The sequence below is a fragment of the Scylla paramamosain genome, chromosome 12, assembly GCF_035594125.1.
Source record: "Scylla paramamosain isolate STU-SP2022 chromosome 12, ASM3559412v1, whole genome shotgun sequence".
Taxonomy (NCBI): Eukaryota; Metazoa; Arthropoda; class Malacostraca; order Decapoda; family Portunidae; genus Scylla; species Scylla paramamosain.
Genome location: NC_087162.1, coordinates 6,161,739 through 6,173,679, shown reverse-complemented (window position 1 = coordinate 6,173,679; position 11,941 = coordinate 6,161,739). Strand labels below are relative to the sequence as shown.

At 38.2% G+C, this 11,941-nt stretch overlaps 1 protein-coding gene and 1 long non-coding RNA gene across 48 annotated transcripts in view; one reads left to right on the top strand and one right to left on the bottom strand.

Annotated features, from left to right (window-relative positions):
* Window positions 1-5,615: 5,615 nt before the first annotated feature.
* The window catches only part of LOC135105617 (PDZ and LIM domain protein Zasp-like), a 104,354-nt gene continuing 98,028 nt past the window's right edge, over window positions 5,616-11,941 (bottom strand). For 42 of the 46 annotated variants that reach the window (XM_064013915.1, XM_064013954.1, XM_064013914.1 and 39 more), the window contains 4 exons: window positions 9,569-9,755; window positions 8,964-9,084; window positions 8,246-8,361; window positions 5,616-6,687 (listed from right to left, as the gene is read on the bottom strand). In XM_064013915.1, coding sequence (XP_063869985.1) covers window positions 6,601-6,687; window positions 8,246-8,361; window positions 8,964-9,084; window positions 9,569-9,755 — 511 coding nt within the window. In that variant the 3' untranslated portion in view covers window positions 5,616-6,600. Of the gene's footprint in view, window positions 7,469-8,245; window positions 8,362-8,963; window positions 9,085-9,568; window positions 9,756-11,941 lie in introns of all 46 variants that reach the window. The other 4 variants (XM_064013916.1, XM_064013940.1, XM_064013944.1 and 1 more) reach the window with 1 other exon arrangement.
* LOC135105622 (uncharacterized) overlaps window positions 9,652-11,941 on the top strand; it is a 93,735-nt gene continuing 91,445 nt past the window's right edge. For both annotated transcript variants that reach the window (XR_010270927.1, XR_010270926.1), the window contains exon 1: window positions 9,652-9,785. This is a non-coding gene — a long non-coding RNA (uncharacterized LOC135105622). The remainder of the gene's footprint in view (window positions 9,786-11,941) is intronic.

Below are 11,941 nucleotides of genomic sequence, written 5' to 3'. Positions count from 1 at the left end.
TGGTAGAACCTCTGAACAGGAACACATTATAACATCAAACTTTCCAAATCCAGTTGCCTAATGGTGAAGAAATTGGTTATCAAATGTAGTTTTATTGACTTGAATAGATTCAGTTATCAGATTGTAAGTGCAGGGAGATTTTTAAAAGATTTGACAGATTTATGGACAGTGATGACTGAGATAGGCTAGTGTTATACAGGGACTGCCTTATGTAGGTACCGGCTTCTTTCATTCCTTGTTCTGATGTTCTCAAGTTCGTCTGTTAATGGTTATCATTTTTCATGATGTATACTGCTTTCTCTGGAAAAATGCATATGAGGGACAAATTTGCTCTTGCCAAAGTATTTGTATTTCACTGATAAAATACTGCTGAGTTTAGTATATAGTCTATAGACTTCAAGATTTTCTTACTGTATATACAAAGATTCTGGTCATGATATATTTCAAATCAGCACAAGTCCCCTGCTTTGAAAAAGCTGAGCAAGAGAAAGAAAGGACCCGGCTTCAATGACGAGTCAAACTTGACCGTAGGTCAGGGTGGTCCAACTTCGACATCTTCGGCCACTTCAACCATAAACGGTTATAGGGAGGGCCACTATATATATATATATATATATATATATATATATATATATATATATATATATATATATATATATATATATATATATATATATATATATATATATATATATAATCTATTCATTTTCCACTGGGAACACTGCATGTGATGGGGAGTGGGGAATGGGGACCTTCACCTTTAGATAGCGCTGAACCGGGAGAGGGGATGGTTGTAGTTTCCTTGTGATCTGAAGTGAAATTAACAATGCATTCCCTGACGAGACTCTACACCCATAAAGGTTAGTGTTAATACGCCTTGTTACTGTCGGGGAGTACTTTGAAGAATGTGTATCTAAATAGGGTAATTGTGCAAATAGCGGTCAGGGTCGCGTGATGGTTTAATTTGTTCTTTGTTTCCTCTTGTTGGATGAGCAGTTCGTGATTCAGGTGATCAGGTGGTTAACCGATTCAAGCTAACGTTAACTGATAAATTTATTCGTTTATTTACTTTCACGTGTTAGTTTTGATTCATTATGATCATTACTTTACTGTTTTTTATTGCAAATGATGATGATAATGATGATGATGATGATGATAATAATAATAATAATAATATTAATAATAATAATAATATTAATAATAATAATAGTAATAATAACTGATAATTATTATTTATCTGTTTTTCATTTCTTTTTCATATTTCTGAGCTGTGATGTCAACCCACAATTATTCTTTATATTACTTGTGCGTGCATCTTTTCGATCATTCCTCTTTCTCCGTCTCATCCTTGCATCTTCTCTCTCTTTTACTTTCTTCCACTTTATTTGTTATATGTTCTTGCATATATCACGGGATTACTACTATATAGGACGCTTCACTCAATGTTAATATAGAATCCTTGGGCAAGCCTGGTCGCTGTGCGAAGGCCAGAGGGAATAAGTGAGGTAATAAAGCATTCACCAGCCGTCGCACTGAAGCACGTGGGCAGAGGTGCAATTTGTCCACTCGCGCAGCTTTTCATTCGCTTATATATTGCCAAGATGAGTATTCGATCATACTCAGCAATGTACTGTTCAAATAATTCAAAATAGAATAATTATTTGTCCTTTATTCGCTTTCTTAAGGCTCTTAAGAGGTGAAGTAACTTTTGTAGGCGTGGCATTGTGACAGAGTGCTCGTCGTCCTTCTTTGAATCCAGCTCATGTTTTCATGTACTGAAGAGTGGTGCGAGAGTGGCTGCAGTGTGACGTTACCTGTCATACTGTGTTACCTCACCTATCATGCCAACATTCAAGTTCAGTCTGCACTAATATTTCAACAGTATGTTCAAGTATTATAATAAGCATCTTACAGGTAGTACATGTAATCCAAGGTACGAATCCCAGATATGACCATCCAGATCCCATGGCGTAGCAACCAGGTGACTGAGGTGAGCCTGTGAATGCTGACTCCCATATATTTTGTCCAAAGCCTCAATGCCGTTACTTATCGCATGACCCATCCTTGTGTATGCATGGTAATTATTAGGCAAGCAAGCAATGTTAGAGTTTTATCTGTGATTTGAATAACTTTGGGTACTGTGTCAAGAATTAATTTAGAGATTACACAAGACAAATTTAGGGATGACATCATGACTTGTGTTGTTAATTAAGCAAACCCACAGATTAACTTTTCGGGGAATTATTTTACAATTATACAGAGAGAGAGAGAGAGAGAGAGAGAGAGAGAGAGAGAGAGAGAGGATGAGCATAAAGACAACAAAAGCGTTCAATAACTTTAAATGAGACAAAGAAAATTTAAATCGAGAATGAAGTTATATAGAACGTATTTAGAAATATGATATTTATTTAGGGCGAAATAAAAAAAAAGTTTGAATCCAGACCATGAAAAAGGAATCAACAGAAAGATAGGAATACGATGGAGCGTCTTTGGCAAACCAAGCAATGTAATGAAGAGTGCTCTCCCACTCCCACTCTAACCAATGAACTTTACCACTCCTAACATACGGCTCAGAGGGCTGAAGCCTACAACTGTACAAAAAATTAATTATTTTTTATACACTTATCGAGGTATAGAGAGATGTGAAGTAGGTATGTCTTAAAAAAAGGTTCACAGTGGCTTTGCCATAATACTTAAACATACTCCTAAAATATTAGTGCTGCCTCTTCAACCTCTGGTGGTGGTGGTGCTGCTGCTTCTTCTTCTGGTGGTGGTGCTGCTTCTTCCTCTGCTGGTGGTGGTAGTGTTGCTTCTTCCTCTGGTGGTGGTGGTGTTGCTGCTTCTTCCTCCTTTAGTGGTGGTAGTGGTGCTTCTTCTGGTGGTGGTGGTGGTGCTTCTTCCTCTGGTGGTGGTGACGATGGTGCTTCTTCTTCGTTTGACGGTTATGGTGCTGCTTCTTCTTCTTCCTCTGCTGGTGGTGGTGGTGCTTCTTCTTCCTCTGCTGGTGGTGCTGCCTCTCCTCCTCCTGCCGCCTCGCTGCACAAGACTTTTTCCTTTATCTCACCTTTATTCTGTACACCTCTCTAATGCAAGAGTTAACCAGTATTCTCAATCATTCATCCCTTTCTCTGGTAAACTCTGGAACTCCCTACCTATTTTTGTATTTCCACCTTCCCATGATTTGAACTCTTTCAAGAGAGAGGTTTCAAAGACACTTATTTCTGACTACCGCTTTTGACTCTGTCTGGGGACCGGCACCTCAGTGGACCTTTTATTATTATATTTTTTGCTGTTCTTGTCTGGTGCCCCTCCTACATAAAAAAAAAAAAAAAAAAAACTTCCAACCATTTGTTTCACTCTTGATTACTTTGAATTGTTTATTTAAACTGATTTACAAATAAATATAAGGGATAAACAAAAAATAAACCCCCAAAAAAAGAAGTCAATAAAACTTAAAAAAAACTGTTGGGTAAAAAAAAAAAAAAAAAAAAAAAAAAATCCAACCCTGCTTAATGGTAACTGTCTCTTGGCAGCCGAATGTCCTTAAAGCACTCATTAGTTCTTGTCAGGGGACTTACTTGCCAAGCAGGAACAAAGCTTCCGACATAGAGGAAGGTCGGCGTGGGGAGGAATTAAGCAGAAAATAGTAGCAATAGGAAGATCAGAGGAGGCCGAGGGTGTGTGTGTGCTTGAGATAGGTATGAAAAGAATGATGTGCATTGTGAGGATTATTGTTTTTCTTATATTTGTCATTCCAGTAATTATTATGATACTCCCGGGATCACTCACCTATATCTTTTAACTTCTAATTAAATAATCAGTAGACATGAAACTACTGAAGTAACTGCTGTCGTGAAATTTTCAACAGGGTCATTTTATGTAAATATCCAACAGGAACAGGGAGTCAGGGATCTATTTATTTTCTTTTTATTGTTTTTTTTTTATTATTTTTATTTATTTATTTATTCATTTATTTATTTTATTAATTTATTTTATAAAAATCAATTTTGTGAAAAATATTTTTTTATGTACTTCATTTTTCCCGATTTCTAGTCATAAGTAATGACATTGGGGTTTTGGAGAAAATACAAAGGAGTCAGCATTCACAGGCTCACCTGGTTGCTACCTCATAAGATCTGGATGGTCATGTCTGGAATTCGTACCTTGGCATAAATTTACTTAAACATACTGTTAAGATATTAGTGACTTGAATGTTGGCATGATAGGTGAGGTAACACATTGTGGCAGGTAATTTCACACTGCAGCTACTCTCACATCACACTTTCAGTACATGAAAACTTATGAGCTGGATTCAAGGATTGACCATGAGTCCTTGGTCACAGTGCCATGTAGCCATTAGGCTGAGACATAACCTGCTGCCTGACAATACCAGTACCAGTGACACAAACCTCAGATACGTTATGAGTTGATCAGACAACTTAAGGAGGAACTTTCAAGTCTGCTAAAGAGTTTATCTCACTTCTTAGGATCCTTAGGAAAACGAATAAAGGACAAATCATTATTTCACTTGGAATTATTTGAATAGTACATTGCTGAGCATGATCGAATACCCATCTTGGCAATATATGTGCAAATAAAAAGCTGCGTGAGTGGACAAATGGTACCTCTCCCCACATTCTTCAGTGTGACGGCTTTAACCTATATCCCTCTGGGTGCTTGATTGACAGTGCTGCCTTCGAGCGCCGACCAGCTTGCCTGTTGGTTTGGGCCGTCCTCCATGTATCCAGTCCTTCCTTTTACTAATTTGCTCTCTCTCTCTCTTTCTCTCTCTCTCTCTCTGCTGGTCAATTGTTGTGTTTTGAGTGTTTTTTTAGATAGTGGTCATCCATGCCCTTAAAGCTTCTATCATTGTGTATCACCCTGTTGTATCATAAAAGGCCGTCATAATTTTCTAATCAACGGCAAGGTGATAACTACGACAAAATATGTATTTTTTACCATGTTTTGAATGCAACTGGCCGTAGATACTGACGCAGAGGGTAAAGTTAGATAACTTATGTCACATTAAATTTTTAGGTCATTCTAACAATTTAACCATATTTTAATAGATAATGAACAATGTAGTTTATTTGAGAAGCAGGCAGGAGATTGATAATAATAATGGTACTACTACAACTACTACTAGTTGTAGTAATAATAATAAACTTAAGAATAGAAAGTAGTGAATGTTCATTTATTATAGTTCATCATTTCCTTTCCATTTGGTCTCTTGAAACATGGACTGCAGACTCTTCCTAAATAACCTGCTATGGTACTATGCATGCGCCTTTGTCATCCCACAGGTGAGAGACAGCTATGGAAGATGGGATGGAGGGCGAGTTTATGGATTGTAAAATATGGTGAGCTAATGAAGAATGAAGATAATGATATGAAGGAGGGAGGCAGGGTTAAGTTGTCAAGATGTGAAACACTCCAACTGTTGAGTTAATCCTGGCCAAGGCAGGAATCTGGAACTAGAGAAAGAGAGAGAGAGAGAGAGAGAGATTGCCTAAGAAATGGACTCAAATCCCTGAGACCCAAACTTTCTAGTAAATTATAGAAGTCTTTGCCATGACAATGTGACTGTGTGAGGGTATCAAATACAAAACCAGGTATATGTGTCTAGTTTTTATTCATTTCCCTTCCTAAGAGGAAGGAGCAAGAAAGAATCAGAAGATCAATAAGCACTCAAGACATTTTTTTAAGAGTGTATATTTTTAAAACTTTTCATCATGATCAGCCTCCATGATACAGTTGTCAAGTCCATGCAGGCCTCAGCTCTGTGGTGAGGCCAGCTTGGCAGCAGCCCCTGTTCAAGGCTGCATGGGGAAACTCCCTTTCCAGTTCATGCAGGCTGAACTTATGAACATCAAACATAAAAGAGAAAATGGTAGAGATGAGACACACAGCATTCAGGAGGCTAAGCAAGCATAGCCAAGTTAAAAGACTCTTGGGGATAAAGAATTCTCACCATACATATTATAATTGTCAAGATAAATATGTCTGATATAATTAAATTCTTATATACAATATTGTCATGTGACAAGGGTGTGTGCACAGTTTGTGGTTACACAGTATAGTAACATCAAGAAGGTGAACACAAGCAAAAAGCAACGAAAACCTGACGAGCAGAGGTGTGAGGGTTAGGCCAGACATCACTGTCTACACTTTACTGGCTCTGATTAATCTTAAACTATGCAGTAAAGCTCATGTTTCCTTATTCTATCATATACTAGAATCAACTCAAGGCACTGAAATTTTTATCACCATTATTGCATAGGCACCATTAGTTACATGTAAGGCTGGCAATATACCTTGTCACGGAAGAACAAATAAATATTTGTAATTAGTCAGCCAGTATGATAGCGAGCATGTTAACCACAGCAGATGATTATGAGTGTTGTTAGCACAGGGAAGCTGCTCCTGCTTTGTCCAGCAACTGTGGTGCATGATTGGTTGTTGAGACATGATGGTGGTGATGGTGATGCTGCTGCTGGTACTGCTGCTTTTGTAAGCTGTTCCTGTTGAGTTGGCTGTGGAAGGAAGCAGGAGGACCCTTTCGGAGGGTTTCATGGGGATCTGTTGACCATGTGAAGTGGCTTAGAGACCACGCTGGGCATGGGCCTTGCAGAAGGGCTTCCCACCTTTGGCGAAGAAGCTCTGGCCCTCCAAGTTCTTGTGGCATTTCTGCAGGTTAGAGGCTAGTTACTACACTAACAATGCATACTACTAAGACACAGATGTCAGTTAATGATGTGCTGCAAATAATGAGCAGCTCTACTGTCTGTAAAGGTAAGAAAGTGCAAGAGAAGTGATGTTGTGCCTTGCTGCAAGGAGAGAGAATGACTTAGTCTTCCAATGACAGGAAGGTTAGGACAGGCATCCCAGCCTCATCTCCTTAGGACAGGACAGGTTCAAGATTGTATTGTTTCAAGGTTACATTGTATTGCAGTCAAGATGATAATGATTATTATTATTATTATTATTGTTATTTATAATTATCATTACTGTTGCCAGTGTAGCAGTTTGTTGGGTTTATACATATAACTTGCTAGCTAGGATTAGGTCTAGTTTTAGCTAATGAGCTATGAGTAAGATAGCTGTTTCTGAAACCACTGAATTAGGTCACAAGGAAACACGGTCACTATCCAACAGACTGGAAAGCCTAGAGGACCTATCCATTCAATTATTCATCCTAGCTCTATAAAGCTCTAACATTAAAGCCAAGTTCACTGTGCTCCCATAAATACTACTGAGGAATTAATATTTCTAAGGGTGATTTGTCTCCAGGGAAGCACAGATAACATGGCATACAGGACAAAGAAAAGAAGCAGACAAAATTTAAAAGGTAAAGAGAGAAAGATCAAAATTGCCAGGGTTGGAGTCTTTAGCGGCCAGCATGGGACTTGCAGAAAGGTCTCCCATTCTTGGCATAGAAGCTCTTGCCCTCAAGATTGGATTTGCAAACCTGTGGGAGGGATGGGAGCAGAAAACATATTTCCTTTTAGCAATGAATACAATACTGGAATGGTAGCATGTGTGTGTGTGTGTGTGTGTGTGTGTGTGTGTGTGTGTGTGTGTGTGTGTGTGTGTGTGTGTGTGTGTGTGTGCGAGTGGGTGTGCGTGTGTGCGTGTGTGCATATGTTGGTGTGTGTGCGTGCATGCATGTGTGTGTGTGTGTGTGTGTGTGTGTGTGTGTGTGTGTGTGTGTGTGTGTGTGTGTGTGTGTGTGTGTGTGTGTGTGTGTGTGTGTGTGTGTGTGTGTGTGTGTGTGTGTGTGTGTGCGTGCGTGCGTGCATGTGTGCATGCATGCAAGTGTGTGTGTGCGCACCAGAAATTATCATGTAGGTATTTATGTACATATGTATGTATATGTACGGATGTGTCTTCCAGTATGTAGACTTAGATGCCCTGCAGAATCAGGGTTAATTGGCAAGGATGGGGAGGAACAAAGATGGCTTAACTTTGAAAACTATTTCTAAAACAACAGAAGAGGGGATAAGGTGAAACAAAATGACTTAGCACCCATAGAGAAAATTCAAACAAACTGAAAGAAAACATAATGAAATGGTAGGAAAGTGTGCAGGGAATAATAAAAGAGATGCTGGGGAGGCTGGGGAGATACTGGGATAAAAACATAAAACTTACAAGGAGGAGAGTTAATGGTGCAAGGGGGAGGGATGCTTGATAGGGGAAGCATGGAAGGATGTGTATAGGAAGCTGTACAGGATGTGGTGAGCCTTACCGAGCACTTGAAGCACTGGCTGTGGTAGTTGTTGTTGAGGGCCTCCACCCAGCGGTCACCAGCCTCAATGGGGAAGCCACAGCCTACACACTTGGTGGTGAACAGGTCATTCCAGTCTGACGGAGAGAAACACATGTAAACTACTGAGCTAATCTAGGAGAGAAGAATTCTCTCTCTCTCTCTCTCTCTCTCTCTCTCTCTCTCTCTCTCTCTCTCTCTCTCTCTCTCTCTCTCTCTCTCTCTCTCTCTCTCTCTCTCTCTCATAGTCATTTATTTTAATTCAGCTGCTAAAATAATGTGAATTATCATTGTGTGTATTTAATCATAATTTCATTTTAGCATCCTTATTTTCTCTTGTAGGGTTAGATGGCTGATGAGTCTTTATATTTCATAAAACTTAACTTTTTTATATCTTTTAACCACATAAACTGTGGATTATAGTAATCCACATAATACATTGTTTGCCAGTGCTATATTTCTTACACACATGCACTCAAAATTATGCTACTTCCTGCTTTTTTGTTCATGTCTGACTTACAAGAGTGATACACATTAGGACACAAGAAAAGAAAGGGCCCTTCACTTACTTCAGACTGAAAAGAGGACAAAACAGTGACTACTTTTATACATATATTCAGTCCCCAAGACAGGAATACACTGAATGATAAAGGTTCTCAAATCATATAACTGTAGTTTATGAAATATGAAAGGCACTAACCAGCTTCACAGTAGGGCAGGCCATCCTCCAAGTAGAAGGCACCAGAGCCGAAGATCTTTCCACAGTAAGCACAGCAGAAACATTCAGGGTGGAACTGCTTGCCAACAGCATTCAGACAGTCCTGAAACCAGAGGGAGATGACATTAAGTGCTCATAGTACTGGATGCATTTCTTAAAATTAATAAAACTGTGTGATGAGTTGTTTGGCTTGTGGACTGTCATATACAGATGTAAATACAGTATACATTTGTTTGCTTGTCTATATGAGGACTACTGTAAAATTGTTATGGTGAAGTAGAAGCAAAATATGTTTGTCAGAGGTCAATGGTAAAGTCAGATAACAAATAAAATAGTAAATGTTCAAATTACACTTTTGTTAATGGTCTCAATGTAAAAAATACTAATAATAAATGAAATAAATGGTAAATAGATAGATAAATAAATAAATAAATGAAAAATAAAAACATTATTAAATCAGTCATTAGATAAAAAAAAAAAGATAATACTAATAAAATAATCCCAAGTCCCAGTTTACAGCCTACAGAGAGGAATGCCCTGATAAATAAAAGGAAATAATATTACAAAATGTACGTCGAGGAACTTACTCCTTTCACCCTCTTGTCACACTTTCCACAGATCGGGGCGAGGTACTTCTCGTAGCAGTCTTCACAGTGCAGTGCTCCTTGCTCCTCCACGAAGCCCATGTCAATGAGGGCCTTGCGGCATGAGCCAGTGGAGCACACAAAGTGGTCAGGGCACCATGTCTTGCCCAGCGCTGACACGAAGGGACCCCTACCAGCAGACCGGAGATTCAGTATCATGGTAAGTACGTACTATAAAGCAATGTCTTAACATGGCTTGATTTTTGGTATTGAGGACTGAAGATGATGTGTTTATTGTTTATTGTGATTTAGATACTATAGTAAATTTTGAAGGTGGGGCATTGAATGGGTATGAAAGCTTGCAGTTGGATGGACAATATCTTTGTTTTGGAGGTCTTATTTTGAAAAAAAGAAAAGAAAAAAAAAAAAGGAATAATAGTGGCAGGAAGTACAATGGACGCTGTATGCTGCGAAGCTGATCCAAAAGCCACGCTACCTGCCTCACCTGCCTTCCAGCAGTGCAGCTGATTTATCCACCCAAAGCTCATGCCACTTTGGACTTTTATGTTCAAGATGTTTTTGACCACCTTATTAGTTACTCTTGTCCTAAGCTGATTCTTGAAAATATCAAGAGAAAAATATTAATGGAGAGCCTTAATAGAAATTGTGGAAACAAAATTGTTGATATAAACCCTACACAGCTGTTGACACGTTACTGAAGACACTGCATGTATAGTCTGTGGATGAGTGTATGTAAATTGCTTCATTCTACAATTTTTCTCATAATTGATGAAATTTGATAATTTTACCGATAGGTTTCAAAAGTCAGTTTGGGGGCAAGACTAACAGACCAGGTTAGTAATGAAAATATCTTGAATATAAAAATTGTGGGAAACAGCCTGAGCATTACGAGTGCACTAAGCAGCTGCCCCCGTGGAGGAGACGCAGGGGTCAGGAGGCACGGTATCTGGATCAGCTTGCCCTATGGTGACAGTAATTGTAGTCTTTCAATTATATATCATTACTGGAAATTAATGTACCATATTGATATGTGAAGGATGATTCGTGAGTTTGTGGCTTAAGGTGCAAGATGATCTATACATATCTAACTAAATTTACATGTAGGTACAGTTGAAGTGTTTGAATGCTTACAATGGAAATATGAAACAGTTGTTCTTGTGTGTGTGTGTGTGTGTGTGTGTGTGTGTGTGTGTGTGTGTGTGTGTGTGTGTGTGTTTTTATATATATATATATATATATATATATATATATATATATATATATATATATATATATATATATATATATATATATATATATATATATATATATATATATATATATAAGATGTCTGTGTGTGTGTGTTGAACAATATCTTGAGAGAGAGAGAGAGAGAGAGAGAGAGAGAGAGAGAGAGAGAGAGAGAGAGAGAGAGAGAGAGAGAGAGAGAGAGAGAGAGAGAGAGAGAGAGAAATCGTAGGTGCTAAATACATTTTGAATTATGAGGCTTTGTTGTGAGTGTGTGAGAGTTAAATCCTGTATTCATTATATTAAGCCTGAGACTGAGATATGATCAGACCAAGGTGAAACTAGTTAATAATGTTCCCTTATGTACATCATGGTAAGCAATTGGCCTCTTCCGTGTTACATAAAGGCTTGTTATATCTTAGATGAATGATACAGTACAAGATAGTTGGCACAAGCTTAGCTGGTCTACAAGCCACTTACTTCCCTTGCACCCACCTCCTTTCAGTGGACAGCTGATTGGTGCTGTTTTGATGTTCTTGTTACTTACCAAATTTTTATATTTAACATGTTTTCTGTCATCTTATCAACTTGGCTTGCCCTAAGCTGATTTTTTGAAAAGTCAATATGAAAACAATAATGATATCAAAGTATTGACCATTCACAAAAAAAGTGGAAACAAACATACTATTTACATAAACCCTCTCCTCTGACAGTCAACACACTCCTCTGCAGACTGTGTGTGTCTTGTCATAAGGATTGGTTTATGTGAATAATATGTGTGTGTCCACAGTTTTTCTCATCAGTTCCTGTTTTGAAACTATTAATGTTTTCCTATTGACAATTTTTAGTCAGCTTAGGGACAGTTCTGATTGATAAGATGATTGAATTATCTTAAATAAAAAAAAATGATAAACTTTGGGAGATGGTAAGAGCATTGAGTACACCAATCAGATATCCCACTGAAAGGTTGCAGGGAGAGAGGAGAGCATGGCTTCTTTGTCAACCTAACCTGAGACAACTGTAGTTGAGTCATTAATGTTGATGCTTAAGCTTAGTTATAATTCATTAATTTACTCAAGTACAATTCCATATGATTGTGAGTCGTAACTTAATGTAACTTCCTTATTT